Source organism: Oncorhynchus nerka, linkage group LG8 (genome assembly GCF_034236695.1).
Source record: "Oncorhynchus nerka isolate Pitt River linkage group LG8, Oner_Uvic_2.0, whole genome shotgun sequence".
Classification (NCBI taxonomy): domain Eukaryota; kingdom Metazoa; phylum Chordata; class Actinopteri; order Salmoniformes; family Salmonidae; genus Oncorhynchus; species Oncorhynchus nerka.
In genome coordinates this window covers 1,069,833-1,089,766 of record NC_088403.1, presented here as the reverse complement: position 1 = coordinate 1,089,766, position 19,934 = coordinate 1,069,833, and the positions used below count along the sequence as shown (strand labels likewise).

Genomic DNA, 19,934 nt, shown 5'->3' with positions numbered 1-19,934 from the left:
GCAGTGATGGCTGTAATGGAGTTTATAATGCAGTGATGGCTGTAATGGAGTTTATAATGCAGTGGTGGCTGTAATGGAGTTGAGTTTATAATGCAGTGGTGGCTGTAATGGAGTTTATAATGCAGTGATGGCTGTAATGGAGTTTATAATGCAGTGGTGGCTGTAATGGAGTTTATAATGCAGTGATGGCTGTAATGGAGTTTATAATGCAGTGATGGCTGTAATGGAGTTTATAATGCAGTGATGGCTGTAATGGAGTTTATAATGCAGTGATGGCTGTAATGGAGTTGATAATGCAGTGATGGCTGTAATGGAGTTGATAATGCAGTGATGGCTGTAATGGAGTTGATAATGCAGTTATGGCTGTAATGGAGTTGATAATGCAGTGATGGCTGTAATGGAGTTTATAATGCAGTGATGGCTGTAATGGAGTTTATAATGCAGTGATGGCTGTAATGGAGTTCAGTTTATAGTGCAGTGATGGCTGTAATGGAGTTTATAATGCAGTGATGGCTGTAATGGAGTTGATAATGCAGTGATGGCTGTAATGGAGTTTATAGTGCAGTGATGTCTGTAATGGAGTTTATAATGCAGTGATGGCTGTAATGGAGTTCAGTTTATAGTGCAGTGATGGCTGTAATGGAGTTTATAATGCAGTGATGGCTGTAATGGAGTTGATAATGCAGTGATGGCTGTAATGGAGTTTATAGTGCAGTGATGTCTGTAATGGAGTTTATAATGCAGTGATGGCTGTAATGGAGTTCAGTTTATAGTGCAGTGATGGCTGTAATGGAGTTGAGTTTATAATGCAGTGATGGCTGTAATGGAGTTGAGTTTATAATGCAGTGGTGGCTGTAATGGAGTTTATAATACAGTGGTGGCTGTAATGGAGTTTATAATGCAGTGATGGCTGTAATGGAGTTGAGTTTATAATGCAGTGGTGGCTGTAATGGAGTTGAGTTTATAATGCAGTGGTGGCTGTAATGGAGTTGAGTTTATAATGCAGTGGTGGCTGTAATGGAGTTGAGTTGATAATGCAGTGATGGCTGTAATGGAGTTTATAATGCAGTGGTGGCTGTAATGGAGTTTATAATGCAGTGGTGGCTGTAATGGAGTTTATAATGCAGTGATGGCTGTAATGGAGTTTATAATGCAGTGATGGCTGTAATGGAGTTTATAATGCAGTGATGGCTGTAATGGAGTTGATAATGCAGTGATGGCTGTAATGGAGTTGATAATGCAGTGATGGCTGTAATGGAGTTGATAATGCAGTGATGGCTGTAATGGAGTTTATAATGCAGTGATGGCTGTAATGGAGTTGATAATGCAGTGATGGCTGTAATGGAGTTGATAATGCAGTGATGGCTGTAATGGAGTTTATAATGCAGTGATGGCTGTAATGGAGTTGATAATGCAGTGATGGCTGTAATGGAGTTTATAATGCAGTGATGGCTGTAATGGAGTTGAGTTTATAGTGCAGTGGTGGCTGTAATGGAGTTCAGTTTATAGTGCAGTGATGGCTGTAATTGAGTTTATAATGCAGTGATGGCTGTAATGGAGTTTATAATGCAGTGATGGCTGTAATGGAGTTCAGTTTATAGTGCAGTGATGGCTGTAATGGAGTTGAGTTTATAATGCAGTGATGGCTGTAATGGAGTTGAGTTTATAATGCAGTGGTGGCTGTAATGGAGTTTATAATACAGTGGTGGCTGTAATGGAGTTTATAATGCAGTGATGGCTGTAATGGAGTTGAGTTTATAATGCAGTGGTGGCTGTAATGGAGTTGAGTTTATAATGCAGTGGTGGCTGTAATGGAGTTGAGTTTATAATGCAGTGGTGGCTGTAATGGAGTTGAGTTGATAATGCAGTGATGGCTGTAATGGAGTTTATAATGCAGTGGTGGCTGTAATGGAGTTTATAATGCAGTGGTGGCTGTAATGGAGTTGATAATGCAGTGATGGCTGTAATGGAGTTGATAATGCAGTGATGGCTGTAATGGAGTTGATAATGCAGTGATGGCTGTAATGGAGTTGATAATGCAGTGATGGCTGTAATGGAGTTGATAATGCAGTGATGGCTGTAATGGAGTGTATAATGCAGTGATGGCTGTAATGGAGTTCAGTTTATAGAGCAGTGATGGCTGTAATGGAGTTGAGTTTATAATGCAGTGATGGCTGTAATGGAGATTATAATGCAGTGATAGCTGTAATGGAGTTGACTTTATAATGCAGTGATGGCTGTAATGGAGATTAGTTTATAATGCAGTGATAGCTGTAATGGAGTTGATAATGCAGTGATAGCTGTAATGGAGTTGATAATGCAGTGATGGCTGTAATGGAGTTGATAATGCAGTGAAGGCTGTGATGGAGTTTATAATGCAGTGATGGCTGTGATGGAGTTGATAATGCACTGATGGCTGTGATGGATTTGATAATGTAATGATGGCTGCGAAGGAGTTGATAATGCAGTGATGGCTGTAATGGAGTTTATAATGCAGTGATGGCTGTAATGGAGTTGAGTTGATAATGCAGTGATGGCTGTAATAGAGTTGATAATGTAATGATGGCTGTAATGGAGTTTATAATGCAGTGATGGCTGTAATGGAGTTTATAATGCAGTGATGGCTGTAATGGAGATTAGTTGATAATGCAGTGATGGCTGTAATGGAGTTTATAATGCAGTGATGGCTGTGATGGAGTTTATAATGGCTGTGATGGAGTTGATAATGCAATGATGGCTGTGATGGATTTGATAATGTAATGATGGCTGTGATGGAGTTGATAATGCAGTGATGGCTGTAATGGAGTTTATAATGCAGTGATGGCTGTAATGGAGTTTATAATGCAGTGATGGCTGTGATGGAGTTGATAATGCAGTGATGGCTGTAATGGAGTTGAGTTTATAATGTAATGATGGCGGTAATGGAGTTTATAATGCAGTGATGGCTGTAATGGAGTTGATAATGCAGTGGTGGCTGTAATGGAGTTGATCGTGCAGTGATGGCTGTAATGGAGTTGATAATGCAGTGATGGCTGTAATGGAGTTTATAATGCAGTGATGGCTGTAACGGAGATGATAATGCAGCGATGGCTGTAATGGAGATGATAATGCAGTGATTGCTGTAATGGAGTTGATAATGCAGTGATGGTTGTAATGGAGTTGATAATGCAGTGATTGCTGTAATGGAGTTTATAATGCAGTGATGGCTGTAATGGAGTTTATAATGCAGTGATGGCTGTAATGGAGTTTATAATACAGTGATGGCTGTAATGGAGTTTCAATGGAAAGTGACATCACTCCATATGAATATCAGAGTATGATGTCACTGCTGTGGTTAAATCAGTCTCTATCAGAGTATGATGTCACTGCTGTGGTTAAATCAGTCTGTATCAGAGTGTGATGTCACTGCTGTGGTTAAATCAGTCTCTATCAGAGTATGATGTCACTGCTGTGGTTAAATCAGTCTCTATCAGAGTATGATGTCACTGCTGTGGTTAAATCAGTCTGTATCAGAGTATGATGTCACTGCTGTGGTTAAATCAGTCTCTATATCAGAGTATGATGTCACTGCTGTGGTTAAATCAGTCTCTATCAGAGTATGATGTCACTGCTGTGGTTAAATCAGTCTCTATCAGAGTATGATGTCACTGCTGTGGTTAAATCAGTCTCTATCAGAGTATGATGTCACTGCTGTGGTTAAATCAGTCTATCAGAGTATGATGTCACTGCTGTGGTTAAATCAGTCTATATCAGAGTATGATGTCACTGCTGTGGTTAAATCAGTCTCTATCAGAGTATGATGTCACTGCTGTGGTTAAATCAGACTATGATGTCACTGCTGTGGTTAAATCAGTCTATCAGAGTATGATGTCACTGCTGTGGTTAAATCAGTCTATCAGAGTATGATGTCACTGCTGTGGTTAAATCAGTCTCTATATCAGAGTATGATGTCACTGCTGTGGTTAAATCAGTCTCTATCAGAGTATGATGTCACTGCTGTGGTTAAATCAGTCTATCAGAGTATGATGTCACTGCTGTGGTTAAATCAGTCTCTATATCAGAGTATGATGTCACTGCTGTGGTTAAATCAGTCTGTATCAGAGTATGATGTCACTGCTGTGGTTAAATCAGTCTATATCAGAGTATGATGTCACTGCTGTGGTTAAATCAGTCTCTATATCAGAGTATGATGTCACTGCTGTGGTTAAATCAGACACACACACGCACGTACAGACAGTCAGACACAGCTACAGATTAAAATGCTGGAGGTGCAGCTGCTACAGACCTAGCTGTGTGCTGTCAGATTAGTTTGACGGCTGTAGAGTCCTGTACCTCTGTGAGGGTCAGAGGTTACAGCCGTAGCAGTTTCAAACAACAGCCTTTGATTCTGTTTTAGAGGATCGCCCAGGAAATAACTATGTTTGTTAACAGCAATACTGCCTGAACAATCTCTCTCTCTCTCTCTCTCTCTCTCTCTCTCTCTCTCTCTCTCTCTCTCTCTCTCTCTCTCTCTCTCTCTCTCTCTCTCTCTCTCTCTCTCTCTCTCTCTCTCTCTCTCTCTCTCTCTCTCTCTCTCTCTCTCTCTCTCTCCCTGTCCCTGTCTCTCTCTCTCTCTCTCTCTCTCCCTGTCCCTGTCTCTCTCTCTCTCTCTCTCTCTCTCTCTCTCTCTCTCTCTCTCTCTCTCTCTCTCTCTCTCCTAAAACCAGCTGTGGACTTGTCCCTTGTCCTACTGTTGTCTTCTGTCCCCCACTGTCCCTAGAGTAGACTTGTCCTAGTGTCCCCAGAGCTACAGACACATGACTGACTGGACCTGTCCATGGAGAGCTGTGTGTAAGGTCTGTCTTCTGTCCCCTACTGTACCCAGAGCTACATACACATGACTGACAGGACCTGTACATGGAGAGCTGTGTGTAAGGTCTGTCTTCCTACCTGTCCACGGAGAGCTGTGTGTAAGGTCCGTCTTCCTACCTGTCCATGGAGAGCTGTGTGTAAGGTCTGTCTTCCTACCTGTCCATAGAGAGCTGTGTGTAAGGTCTGTCTTCCTACCTGCCCATAGATAGCTGTGTGTAAGGTTTGTCTTCCTACCTGTCCATAGAGAGCTGTGTGTAAGGTCTGTCTTCCTACCTGTCCACAGAGAGCTGTGTGTAAGGTCTGTCTTCCTACCTGTCCACAGAGAGCTGTGTGTAAGGTCTGTCTTCCTACCTGTCCACGGAGAGCTGTGTAAGGTCTGTCTTCCTACCTGTCCATGGAGAGCTGTGTGTACGGTTTGTCTTCCTACCTGTCCATAGAGAGCTGTGTGTAAGGTCTGTCTTCCTACTGTCCATGGAGAGCTGTGTGTAAGGTCTGTCTTCCTACCTGTCCATAAAGAGCTGTGTGTAAGGTCTGTCTTCCTACCTGTCCACGGAGAGCTGTGTAAGGTCTGTCTTCCTACCTGTCCATGGAGAGCTGTGTGTACGGTTTGTCTTCCTACCTGTCCATAGAGAGCTGTGTGTAAGGTCTGTCTTCCTACTGTCCATGGAGAGCTGTGTGTAAGGTCTGTCTTCCTACCTGTCCATAAAGAGCTGTGTGTAAGGTCTGTCTTCCTACCTGTCCATGGAGAGCTGTGTAAGTTCTGTCTTCCTATCTGTCCATAGAGAGCTGTGTAAGGTCTGTCTTCCTACCTGTCCATGGAGAGCTGTGTAAGGTCTGTCTTCCTACCTGTCCATGGAGAGCTGTGTAAGGTCTGTCTTCCTACCTGTCCATAGAGAGCTGTGTAAGGTCTGTCTTCCTACCTGTCCATAGAGAGCTGTGTAAGGTCTGTCTTCCTACCTGTCCATAGAGAGCTGTGTGTAAGGTCTGTCTTCCTACCTGTCCATGGAGAGCTGTGTAAGGTCTGTCTTCCTACCTGTCCATAGAGAGCTGTGTAAGGTCTGTCTTCCTACCTGTCCATAGAGAGCTGTGTGTAAGGTCTGTCTTCCTACCTGTCCATGGAGAGCTGTGTAAGGTCTGTCTTCCTACCTGTCCATAGAGAGCTGTGCCACCAGTGTAACGTCTGTGTGGTCCGTGCTGGGTTCGTATTCGTAGTGAAGGAAATAGAGGTGGGTCCTGTGAACCGTGAAACGCTCCCGGCGGAACTCATAACACGGATCATCTTCATCCAGCTCTGACAGAGTCTTCTGGAGCTGGAGACGGAGAAGAGAGGAGAGCAGGGGAGGGGAGAGAGGAGAGAGGAGGGAGGAGAGCAGGGGAGAGGAGAGGAGGGGAGCAGGGGAGGGGAGAGAGGAGGGGAGAGGAGAGGAGGGGAGCAGGGGAGGGAGAGGAGGAGAGGAGAGAGAGCAGAGCAGGGGAGAGGGAGGGGAGGGGGAGAGGAGAGCAGGGGAGGTGGAGAGAGGAGGGAGGAGAGCAGGGGAGAGGGGAGAGGAGGGGAGCAGAGAGGAGGAGAGGAGAGGAGCAGGGGAGGGGAGAGAGGAGAGGGGAGAGAGGAGAGGGGAGGGGAGAGAGGAGAGAGGAGAGGGGAGGGGAGAGAGGAGAGGAGAGAGGAGAGGAGAGAGCAGAGCAGGGGAGCAGAGAGGGGAGAGGGAGAGGAGCAGGGGAGGGGAGGGGAGAGAGGAGAGGGAGGAGAGAGGAGGGGAGAGGAGAGAGAAAGGGGGAGAGAAAAGAGTAGAGGAGAGTGTAGAGGAGGGGAGAGGAGAGAGGAAGGGGAGAGTGTAGAGGAGGGGAGAGTAGAGGAGAGTGTAGAGGAGGGGAGAGAGGAGAGGAGAGAGGAAGGGGGAGAGTGTAGAGGGAGGGGAGAGGAGAGGAGAGTGTAGAGGAGGGGAGAGGAGAGAGGAAGGGGGAGAGTGTAGAGGAGGGGAGGGGAGAGAGGAAGAGGGAGAGTGTAGAGGAGGGGAGAGGAGAGGAGAGTGTAGAGGAGGGGAGAGGAGAGAGGAAGGGGGAGAGTGTAGAGGGGGGGAGAGGAGAGGAGAGTGTAGAGGAGGGGAGAGGAGAGAGGAAGGGGGAGAGTGTAGAGGAGGGGAGAGGAGAGGAGAGTGTAGAGGAGGGGAGAGGAGAGAGGAAGGGGGAGAGTGTAGAGGAGGGGAGAGAGGAGGAGAGTGTAGAGGAGGGGAGAGGAGAGGAGAGTGTAGAGGAGGGGAGAGGAGAGAGGAAGGGGGAGAGTGTAGAGGAGGGGAGAGAGGAGAGTGTAGAGGAGGGGAGAGGAGAGAGGAAGGGGGAGAGTGTAGAGGAGGGGAGAGAGGAGGAGAGTGTAGAGGAGGGGAGAGGAGAGGAGAGTGTAGAGGAGGGGAGAGTGTAGAGGAAGGGGGAGAGGAGGAGGATAAGAATTGTTCTTTAATAGTGTCAGACTTTTTAATAAGATACCTCTCTCAGGGACGACAACAACAGTGAGACTAATGGTTGTGATGGTCAGTATTCAGCTTCAGCTGTGTGTCCTACACATTGGGATATAACGTGTGTGTTTGGACATTTAGGAGTCCGTTTCAATACAAAACGGACTCAATTAGCAACGAGATGAGGATCAAACACCAACTCTATTACCACTGGGTCTGGAGAGACACAGCAGATAGCTCCCTCTGTCTTCTCATAGTTAATACCACATCTGTCTTCTCATAGTTAATACCACATCTGTCTTCTCATAGTTAATACCACATCTGTCTTCTCATAGTTAATACCACATCTGTCTTCTCATAGTTAATACCACATCTGTCTTCTCATAGTTAATACCACATCTGTCTTCTCATAGTTAATAACATATCTGTCTTCTCATAGTTAATACCACATCTGATCCTTCTGTCTTCTCATAGTTAATACCACATCTGTCTTCTCATAGTTAATACCACATCTGTCTTCTCATAGTTAATACCACATCTGTCTTCTCATAGTTAATACCACATCTGTCTTCTCATAGTTAATACCACATCTGTCTTCTCATAGTTAATACCACATCTGTCTTCTCATAGTTAATACCACATCTGTCTTCTCATAGTTAATAACATATCTGTCTTCTCATAGTTAATACCACATCTGATCCTTCTGTCTTCTCATAGTTAATACCACATCTGTCTTCTCATAGTTAATACCACATCTGATCCTTCTCATAGTTAATACCACATCTGTCTTCTCATAGTTAATACCACATCTGTCTTCTCATAGTTAATACCACATCTGTCTTCTCATAGTTAATACAACATCTGATCCTTCTGTCTTCTCATAGTTAATACCACATCTGATCCCTCTGTCTTCTCATAGTTAATACCATATCTGTCTTCTCATAGTTAATACCACATCTGTCTTCTCATAGTTAATACCATATCTGATCCTTCTGTCTTCTCATAGTTAATACCACATCTGATCCTTCTGTCTTCTCATAGCTAATACCATATCTGATCCTTCTGTCTTCTCATAGTTAATACCACATCTGTCTTCTCATAGTTAATACCATATCTGATCCTTCTGTCTTCTCATAGTTAATACCACATCTGTCTTCTCATAGTTAATACCACATCTGATCCTTTTGTCTTCTCATAGTTAATACCATATCTGTCTTCTCATAGTTAATACCACATCTGATCCTTCAGTCTTCTCATAGTTAATACCATATCTGTCTTCTCATAGTTAATACCACATCTGATCCTTCAGTCTTCTCATAGTTAATACCATATCTGTCTTCTCATAGTTAATACCACATCTGATCCTTCTGTCTTCTCATAGCTAATACCATATCTGATCCTTCTGTCTTCTCATAGTTAATACCACATCTGTCTTCTCATAGTTAATACCACATCTGATCCTTTTGTCTTCTCATAGTTAATACCATATCTGTCTTCTCATAGTTAATACCACATCTGTCTTCTCATAGTTAATACCACATCTGTCTTCTCATAGTTAATACCACATCTGTCTTCTCATAGTTAATACCACATCTGTCTTTTCATAGTTAATACCACATCTGTCTTCTCATAGTTAATACCACATCTGTCTTCTCATAGTTAATACCACATCTGATCCTTCTGTCTTCTCATAGTTAATACCACATCTGTCTTCTCATAGTTAATACCACATCTGTCTTATCATAGTTAATACTACATCTGATCCTTCTCATAGTTAATACCACATCTGTCTTCTCATAGTTAATACCACATCTGTCTTCTCATAGTTAATACCACATCTGTCTTCTCATAGTTAATACCACATCTGTCTTCTCATAGTTAATACCACATCTGTCTTCTCATAGTTAATACCACATCTGATCCTTCTGTCTTCTCATAGTTAATACCACATCTGTCTTCTCATAGTTAATACCACATCTGTCTTCTCATAGTTAATACCACATCTGTCTTCTCATAGTTAATACCACATCTGTCTTCTCATAGTTAATACCACATCTGTCTTCTCATAGTTAATACCACATCTGTCTTCTCATAGTTAATACCACATCTGTCTTCTCATAGTTAATACCACATCTGATCCCTCTGTCTTCTCATAGTTAATACCATATCTGTCTTCTCATAGTTAATACCACATCTGTCTTCTCATAGTTAATACCATATCTGATCCTTCTGTCTTCTCATAGTTAATACCACATCTGATCCTTCTGTCTTCTCATAGCTAATACCATATCTGATCCTTCTGTCTTCTCATAGTTAATACCACATCTGTCTTCTCATAGTTAATACCATATCTGATCCTTCTGTCTTCTCATAGTTAATACCACATCTGTCTTCTCATAGTTAATACCACATCTGATCCTTTTGTCTTCTCATAGTTAATACCATATCTGTCTTCTCATAGTTAATACCACATCTGATCCTTCAGTCTTCTCATAGTTAATACCATATCTGTCTTCTCATAGTTAATACCACATCTGATCCTTCAGTCTTCTCATAGTTAATACCATATCTGTCTTCTCATAGTTAATACCACATCTGATCCTTCTGTCTTCTCATAGTTAATACCACATCTGTCTTCTCATAGTTAATACCACATCTGATCCTTCTGTCTTCTCATAGTTAATACCACATCTGATCCTTCTGTCTTCTCATAGTTAATACCACATCTGATCCTTCTGTCTTCTCATAGTTAATACCATATCTGATCCTTATGGCTTCTCAGGGCTGTATTTAAACTGACTCTAGATCAGTATAGTTCCACATACGTTTTCGCTGTTGTGGTCTGTCTCGCTGGGGCAGCCGAAGAGTTCTCGTCTCAGGAGGTTTCCGTCGTACTCCAGGAAGGTGAGGTACAGGTTCCTGAAGAATTCTACATGCTTGTTCTTTACTCTCAGCTTCTTAGGAGAGTTCCAATGGATGACCTGTAGGGGAGGAAGGGGGGAGAGAGGGAGGAAGGGGGAGAGAGGGAGGGACGAGGAGAGAGGGAGGGAGGAAGTGAGAGAGAGAGGGAGGAAGGGGGGAGAGAGGGAGGGAGGAAAGGGGGAGAGAGGGAGGGAGGAAGAGAGAGAAAGAAAGAGAGGCATAGAGTGAAATGGTTAGATAGAGGTTCCTGAAAAGCGCTAAGTGCCTGTTCTTCACAACAAGTTCCAATGAATCACTTGTAGTGGGGGAGAGAGAAGGAGAGAGACAGAGAGACAGAGATGACAGACCAGTCAGAGAGACAGACAGAGATGACAGGCCAGTCAGAGAGACAGACAGAGATGACAGACCAGTCAGAGAGACAGAGAGAGATGACAGACCAGGCAGAGAGACAGAGATGACAGGCCAGTCAGAGAGACAGACAGAGATGACAGACCAGTCAGAGAGACAGAGATGACAGACCAGTCAGAGAGACAGACAGAGATGACAGACCAGTCAGAGAGACAGAGATGACAGGCCAGTCAAGAGAGACAGAGAGAGATGACAGACCAGTCAGAGAGACAGAGAGAGATGACAGGCCAGTCAGAGAGACAGACCAGTCAGAGAGACAGATGACAGGCCAGTCAGAGAGACAGAGATGACAGACCAGTCAAGAGAGACAGACAGAGATGACAGACCAGTCAGAGAGACAGAGATGACAGGCCAGTCAAGAGAGACAGAGATGACAGACCAGTCAGAGAGACAGAGAGAGATGACAGACCAGTCAGAGAGACAGAGATGACAGACCAGTCAGAGAGACAGAGATGACAGGCCAGTCAGAGAGACAGACAGAGATGACAGACCAGTCAGAGAGACAGAGATGGCAGACCAGTCAGAGAGACAGAGATGACAGACCAGTCAGAGAGACAGAGATGACAGGCCAGTCAGAGAGACAGAGATGACAAGCCAGTCAGAGAGACAGACAGAGATGACAGGCCAGTCAGAGACAGAGATGACAGGCCAGTCAGAGACAGAGATGACAGACCAGTCAGAGAGACAGAGATGACAGACCAGTCAGAGAGACAGAGAGAGATGACAGACCAGTCAGAGAGACAGAGATGACAGACCAGTCAGAGAGACAGAGAGAGATGACAGACCAGTCAGAGAGACAGACAGAGATGACAGGCTCATCAGAGAGACAGAGAGAGATGACAGACCAGTCAGAGAGACAGAGATGACAGACCAGTCAGAGAGACAGAGATGACAGGCCAGTCAGAGAGACAGAGATGACAGGCCAGTCAGAGAGAGTAGAAGCATCTGGAAGGAGCAGGGGGCATGATGCCGACATTACTCTGCTGTCACACACACACACACACACACACACACACACACACACACAACGGACAAAGAGGGTGTATGGAAACAGCTGCCATCTGTGTGTGAGATGCTCAACTCACCTTGAGGTCTGAAACGTCCTTGTAGCACTTCTCAGAGCGGGTGTGGTCTGACAGCTGGACGTTCCAGAAGCAGGGCAGCTGGTGAACCAGGAAGGGGTTCTGTTTGATCACGGCGTTGAAGATGTCCTGCAGACACACACACAGATCAGACCTTAGAGTAGATAACAGATAGAGAGATCAGACCTTAGTGTAGATAACAGATAGAGACTAGACCTTACAGATCAGACCTTAGTGTAGATAACAGATAGAGAGATCAGACCTTAGTGTAGATAACAGATAGAGACTAGACCTTACAGATCAGACCTTAGTGTAGATAACAGATAGAGAGATCAGACCTTAGTGTTGATAACAGATAGAGACTAGACCTTACAGATCAGACCTTAGTGTAGATAACAGATATAGACCAGACCTTAGTGTAGATAACAAATAGAGAGATCAGACCTTAGTGTAGATAACAGATAGAGACTAGACTTTACAGATCAAACCTTAGTGTAGATAACAGATAGAGATAAGACTTTAGTGTAGATAACAGATAGAGAGATCAGACCTTAGTGTAGATAACAGATAGAGACTAGACCTTACAGATCAGACCTTAGTGTAGATAACAGATAGAGAGACAGGACCTTACAGATCAGACCTTTAGTGTAGATAACAGATAGAGAGATCAGACCTTAGTGTAGATAACAGATAGAGACTAGACCTTACAGATCAGACAGTAGTGTAGATAACAGATAGAGAGACCAGACCTTAGTGTAGATAACAGATAGAGAGATCAGACCTTAGTGTAGATAACAGATAGAGAGATCAGACCTTAGTGTAGATAACAGATAGAGACTAGACCTTACAGATCAGACATTAGTGTAGATAACAGATAGAGAGATCAGACCTTAGTGTAGATAACAGATAGAGACTAGACCTTACAGATCAGACAGTAGTGTAGATAACAGATAGAGAGATCAGACCTTAGTGTAGATAACAGATAGAGACTAGACCTTACAGATCAGACAGTAGTGTAGATAACAGATAGAGAGACAGGACCTTACAGATCAGACCTTTAGTGTAGATAACAGATAGAGAGATAAGACCTTAGTGTAGATAACAGATAGAGAGATAAGACCTTAGTGTAGATAACAGATATAGACCAGACCTTAGTGTAGATAACAGATAGCGAGATCAGACCTTAGTGTAGATAACAGATAGAGAGATAAGACCTTAGTGTAGATAACAGATAGAGACTAGACTACAGATCAAACCTTAGTGTAGATTACCGATAGAGAGACCAGACCTTAAAATAACATAGACAGGGAGGGGGACCTGATCCTAGATCATAATGAATCAGATAACATAGACAGGAGGGGAGGCCCTGATCCTAGATCATAATGAATCAGATTACATAGACAGGAGGGGGGCCTGATCCTAGATCATAATGAATCAGATAACATAGACAGGGAGGGGGACCTGATCCTAGATCATAATGAATCAGATTACATAGACAGGAGGGGGACCTGATCCTAGATCATAATGAATCAGATTACATAGACAGGAGGGGAGGCCCTGATCCTAGATCATAATGAATCAGATTACATAGAGGGGGAGGGGGGACCTGATCCTAGATCATAATGAATCAGATTACATAGACAGGGGGGGGACCTGATCCTAGATCATAATGAATCAGATTACATAGACAGGAGGGGGCCCTGATCCTAGATCATAATGAATCAGATTACATAGACGAGGGGGGCCCTGATCCTAGATCATAATGAATCAGATTACATAGAGGGGGGGCCCTGATCCTAGATCATAATGAATCAGATTACATAGACAGGGAGGGGGACCTGATCCTAGATCATAATGAATCAGATTACATAGAGGGGGGACCTGATCCTAGATCATAATGAATCAGATTACATAGAGGGGGGGGCCCTGATCCTAGATCATAATGAATCAGATTACATAGAGGGGGGCCTGATCCTAGATCATAATGAATCAGATTACATAGACAGGGGGGCCCTGATCCTAGATCATAATGAATCAGATTACATAGAGGGGGGGGGGCCCTGATCCTAGATCATAATGAATCAGATTACATAGAGGGGGGCCCTGATCCTAGATCATAATGAATCATCAGATTCCTGCGATCATAGAATCAGATTACATAGACGGGGGGCCCTGATCCTAGATCATAATGAATCAGATTACATAGACGAGGGGGGCCCTGATCCTAGATCATAATGAATCAGATTACATAGACGAGGGGGCCCTGATCCTAGATCATAATGAATCAGATTACATAGAGGGGGGGGCCTGATCCTAGATCATAATGAATCAGATTACATAGAGGGGGGGCCCTGATCCTAGATCATAATGAATCAGATTACATAGAGGGGGGGGCCTGATCCTAGATCATAATGAATCAGATTACATAGACAGGGGGGCCCTGATCCTAGATCATAATGAATCAGATTACATAGAGGGGGGGGCCCTGATCCTAGATCATAATGAATCAGATTACATAGACGGGGGGGCCCTGATCCTAGATCATAATGAATCAGATTACATAGACGAGGGGGGCCCTGATCCTAGATCATAATGAATCAGATTACATAGAGGGGGGGCCTGATCCTAGATCATAATGAATCAGATTACATAGAGGGGGGCCCTGATCCTAGATCATAATGAATCAGATTACATAGAGGGGGGCCCTGATCCTAGATCATAATGAATCAGATTACATAGACAGGGGGCCCTCCTAGATCATAATGAATCAGATTACATAGAGGGGGGGCCCTGATCCTAGATCATAATGAATCAGATTACATAGAGGGGGGGCCCTGATCCTAGATCATAATGAATCAGATTACATAGACAGGGGGGGGCCCTGATCCTAGATCATAATGAATCAGATTACATAGAGGGGGCCCTGATCCTAGATCATAATGAATCAGATTACATAGAGGGGGACCTGATCCTAGATCATAATGAATCAGATTACATAGAGGGGGGGCCCTGATCCTAGATCATAATGAATCAGATTACATAGAGGGGGGGCCCTGATCCTAGATCATAATGAATCAGATTACATAGAGGGGGGGCCTGATCCTAGATCATAATGAATCAGATTACATAGAGGGGGGCCCTGATCCTAGATCATAATGAATCAGATTACATAGAGGGGGGGGCCCTGATCCTAGATCATAATGAATCAGATTACATAGACAGGGGGGCCCTGATCCTAGATCATAATGAATCAGATTACATAGAGGGGGGGCCCTGATCCTAGATCATAATGAATCAGATTACATAGAGGGGGGCCCTGATCCTAGATCATAATGAATCAGATTACATAGAGGGGGCCCTGATCCTAGATCATAATGAATCAGATTACATAGACGAGGGGGGCCCTGATCCTAGATCATAATGAATCAGATTACATAGACGAGGGGGGGCCCTGATCCTAGATCATAATGAATCAGATTACATAGACGAGGGGGGCCCTGATCCTAGATCATAATGAATCAGATTACATAGACGAGGGGGGGGCCCTGATCCTAGATCATAATGAATCAGATTACATAGAGGGGGGACCTGATCCTAGATCATAATGAATCAGATTACATAGAGGGGGGCCCTGATCCTAGATCATAATGAATCAGATTACATAGAGGGGGGCCTGATCCCAGATCATAATGAATCAGATTACATAGACAGGGGGGCCCTGATCCTAGATCATAATGAATCAGATTACATAGAGGGGGGGGCCCTGATCCTAGATCATAATGAATCAGATTACATAGACGAGGGGGCCCTGATCCTAGATCATAATGAATCAGATTACATAGACGAGGGGGGCCCTGATCCTAGATCATAATGAATCAGATTACATAGAGGGGGACCTGATCCTAGATCATAATGAATCAGATTACATAGAGGGGGCCCTGATCCTAGATCATAATGAATCAGATTACATAGAGGGGGGCCCTGATCCTAGATCATAATGAATCAGATTACATAGACAGGGGGGCCCTGATCCTAGATCATAATGAATCAGATTACATAGAGGGGGCCCTGATCCTAGATCATAATGAATCAGATTACATAGACGAGGGGGGGGGCCTGATCCTAGATCATAATGAATCAGATTACATAGACGAGGGGGGCCCTGATCCTAGATCATAATGAATCAGATTACATAGACGAGGGGGCCCTGATCCTAGATCATAATGAATCAGATTACATAGACGAGGGGGGCCCTGATCCTAGATCATAATGAATCAGATTACATAGACAGGGGGCCCTGATCCTAGATCATAATGAATCAGATTACATAGAGGGGGGCCTGATCCTAGATCATAATGAATCAGATTACATAGAGGGGGCCCTGATCCTAGATCATAATGAATCAGATTACATAGACAGGGGGGCCCTGATCCTAGATCATAATGAATCAGATTACATAGAGGGGGGGCCCTGATCCTAGATCATAATGAATCAGATTACATAGACGAGGGGGCCCTGATCCTAGATCATAATGACTCAGATTACATAGACGAGGGGGGCCCTGATCCTAGATCATAATGAATCAGATTACATAGACGAGGGGGGCCCTGATCCTAGATCATAATGAATCAGATTACATAGAGGGGGGCCCTGATCCTAGATCATAATGAATCAGATTACATAGACGAGGGGGGGCCCTGATCCTAGATCATAATGAATCAGATTACATAGACAGGGGGGCCTGATCCTAGATCATAATGAATCAGATAACATAGACAGGGGGGGGGGGGCCCTGATCCTAGATCATAATGAATCAGATTACATAGACAGGGGGGGGGGGGCCCTGATCCTAGATCATAATGAATCAGATTAAACTCTTCACCATAGGTGAAACAGACACTGTCTTGGTACTGTTGTGGAAAGTCGTACTGATAGAGACTTTGTCATTTCTTCAAACAACCATCTTTATTAATTATCGATTAATTATACCAATAATGAGACGAGTCAAGCCAACACTCTGGACTGTTGGGCCGATCAGCCAAACCTGAGATCTTATAGAGGACATCTAAAACAAAATGCTTAGTCATGGCTGGTTCCACCCCTCCCATGCTGATCGAGGGGCATCATCAAGACACCTTGGTTCCTCTGCTGGTTATCTACACAGGGTGTTGTTGTACCCCCAAGCCGGCTTCGTTTCCCAGATGCCAGGATGCTGTTGTAACCCCCAACCCGGCTTCGTTTCCCAGATGCCAGGATGTTGTTGTACCCCCAACCCGGCTTCGTTTCCCAGATGCCAGGATGATGAGACAGTGAGGGATTGTTCTAAAACTCATCCAGGCTAACTCTCCAGTCACACACACCTCCTCTTGTTTCCAGGCTATCTCCAGTCTCATCTCTGTCTCCAGTCTAATCTCTGTCTGATCTCTGTCTCCAGTCTAATCTCTGTCTCATCTCTGTCTCCAGTCTGATCTCTGTCTCATCTCTGTCTCATCTCTGTCTCCAGTCTCATCTCTGTCTCATCTCTGTCTCGAGTCTCATCCCTGTCTCCAGTCTCATCTCTGTCTCATCTCTGTCTCGAGTCTCATCTCTGTCTCGAGTCTCATCCCTGTCTCCAGTCTCATCCCTGTCTCCAGTCTCATCTCTGTCTCAAGTCTCATCTCTGTCTCCAGTCTCATCTCTGTCTCCAGTCTCATCTCTGTCTCCAGTCTCATCTCTGTCTCCAGTCTCATCTCTGTCTCCAGTCTCATCTCTGTCTCATCTCTGTCTCCAGTCTCATCTCTGTCTCCAGTCTCATCTCTGTCTCCAGTCTCATCTCTGTCTCATCTCTGTCTCCAGTCTCATCTCTGTCTCCAGTCTCATCTCTGTCTCCAGTCTCATCTCTGTCTCATCTCTGTCTCCAGTCTCATCTCTGTCTCCAGTCTCATCTCTGTCTCCAGTCTCATCTCTGTCTCCAGTCTCATCTCTGTCTCCAGTCTCATCTCTGTCTCCAGTCTCATCTCCAGTCTCATCTCTGTCTCCAGTCTCATCTCTGTCTCCAGTCTCATCTCTGTCTCCAGTCTCATCTCTGTCTCCAGTCTCATCTCTGTCTCCAGTCTCATCTCTGTCTCATCTCTGTCTCCAGTCTCATCTCTGTCTCATCTCTGTCTCCAGTCTCATCTCTGTCTCCAGTCTCATCTCTGTCTCCAGTCTCATCTCTGTCTCCAGTCTCATCTCTGTCTCCAGTCTCATCTCTGTCTCATCTCTATCTCCAGTCTCATCTCTATCTCCAGTCTCATCTCTGTCTCCAGTCTCATCTCTGTCTCCAGTCTCATCTCTGTCTCCAGTCTCATCTCTGTCTCCAGTCTCATCTCTGTCTCATCTCTGTCTCCAGTCTCATCTCTGTCTCATCTCTGTCTCCAGTCTCATCTCTGTCTCCAGTCTCATCTCTGTCTCCAGTCTCATCTCTGTCTCCAGTCTCATCTCTGTCTCATCTCTATCTCCAGTCTCATCTCTGTCTCATCTCTATCTCCAGTCTCATCTCTATCTCCAGTCTCATCTCTATCTCCAGTCTCATCTCTATCTCCAGTCTCATCTCTGTCTCCAGTCTCATCTCTGTCTCCAGTCTCATCTCTGTCTCATCTCTGTCTCCAGTCACACACACCACATCCTGCCTATGAAATGCGGGGCTGTAGGTCTTTTTATCACCAAGTCGTTGTCAGCTCAAGCTATCTCTAGTAAAAACCTAATTTTCCTCTGACCATACAACCAGACTAACTGCCTGGAAGCTAGAGTGGAACGCATCCCGTTACAGACACACAGCATTTAATACAACAGACATTTCTTACTATTAGTTAAGTATTCATTATTAACCATTAATATCAAATAAATCAGGTAAATGTTGTAATGTTTCTCTCACATTAGCTGTAATGTTATCAGCGTGGCTATATCTGCACGATTAAATCTCTCATTTAAGAACAATCCTCAAATACAATAGCTGCTGCCAGACACTTCAAGGGCTTTCTTTAATAGAAGCTCTAACAGAGACAGTTTTGGACTAGGTTTTCTCTGACTGAGATCTTGCTGGTTCAGAGACAGTGTTGGACTAGGTTTTCTCTGACTGAGATCTTGCTGGTTCAGAGACAGTATTTGACTATGTTTTCTCTGACTGAGATCTTGCTCTAACAGAGACAGTATTGGACTATGTTTTCTCTGGCTGAGATCTTGCTGGTTCAGAGACAGTATTTGACTAGGTTTTCTCTGACTGAGATCTTGCTGGTTCAGAGACAGTATTTGACTATGTTTTCTCTGACTGAGATCTTGCTCTAACAGAGACAGTATTGGACTAGGTTTTCTCTGACTGAGATCTTGCTGGTTCAGAGACAGTATGGAATAGGTTTTCTCTGACTGAGATCTTGCTCTAACAGAGACAGTATTGGACTAGGTTTTCTATGACTGAGATCTTGCTCTAACAGAGACAGTATTTGACTAGGTTTTCTCTGACTGAGATCTTGCTCTAACAGAGACAGTATTTGACTAGGTTTTCTATGACTGAGATCATTACAATACATTCCAGAACTACCATACATCCCAGAACTACAATACATTCCAGAACTACAATACATTCCAGAACTACAATACATTCCAGAACTACAATACATTCCAGAACTACAATACAATCCAGAACTACAATACATCCCAGAACTACAATACATTCCAGAACTACAATACATTCCAGAACTACAATACAATCCAGAACTGTATTTAGTGAACATTTAAATGACAACATGGTAAATGTGTCGGTCATTAATATGAGCTGGCAGCAGCTCTTAAATAAAATCCTTGGTGTTTCATTACCATAAAATACTGACGTCTGAAAGGTGATAATCCAGACGTTTTAATGGTGAACTTCAAGTAGTTCAATACAAGGTGTGTGTGTGTGTGTGTGTGTGTGTGTGTCTGTGTGCGTGGGTGTGTGTTACCTGGTCAGCCAGTGATGTAGACAACATGCTCATCAGTTCTCTCTCTGCTGTCAGTCTCCACATCTGTTCCCACCGCAGCTTCCTCAGTCGGTCCAGCAGCAGCAAGATCACACCTGGGACAGAGGTCACATGACTTAACAGACCCAATCAGCAGCAAGATCACACCTGGGACAGAGGTCACATGACTTAACAGACCCAATCAGCAGCAAGATCACACCTGGGACAGAGGTCACATGACTTAACAGATCCAATCAGCAGCA

General features: G+C 44.1%; 2 protein-coding genes across 2 annotated transcripts in view; one reads left to right on the top strand and one right to left on the bottom strand.

Moving 5' to 3' along the window:
- The window catches only part of large1 (LARGE xylosyl- and glucuronyltransferase 1), a 222,755-nt gene that overhangs the window by 122,527 nt on the left and 80,294 nt on the right, over positions 1 to 19,934 (top strand). The gene's annotated exons all lie outside the window — the stretch shown is intronic.
- The window catches only part of LOC135572805 (xylosyl- and glucuronyltransferase LARGE1-like), a 44,588-nt gene that overhangs the window by 24,253 nt on the left and 401 nt on the right, over positions 1 to 19,934 (bottom strand). The window contains 4 exon segments of the mRNA XM_065021223.1: positions 5,998 to 6,161; positions 10,130 to 10,285; positions 11,720 to 11,845; positions 19,675 to 19,787. Of these exon segments, the coding sequence (XP_064877295.1) occupies positions 5,998 to 6,161; positions 10,130 to 10,285; positions 11,720 to 11,845; positions 19,675 to 19,737 (509 nt within the window). The 5' untranslated portion in view covers positions 19,738 to 19,787.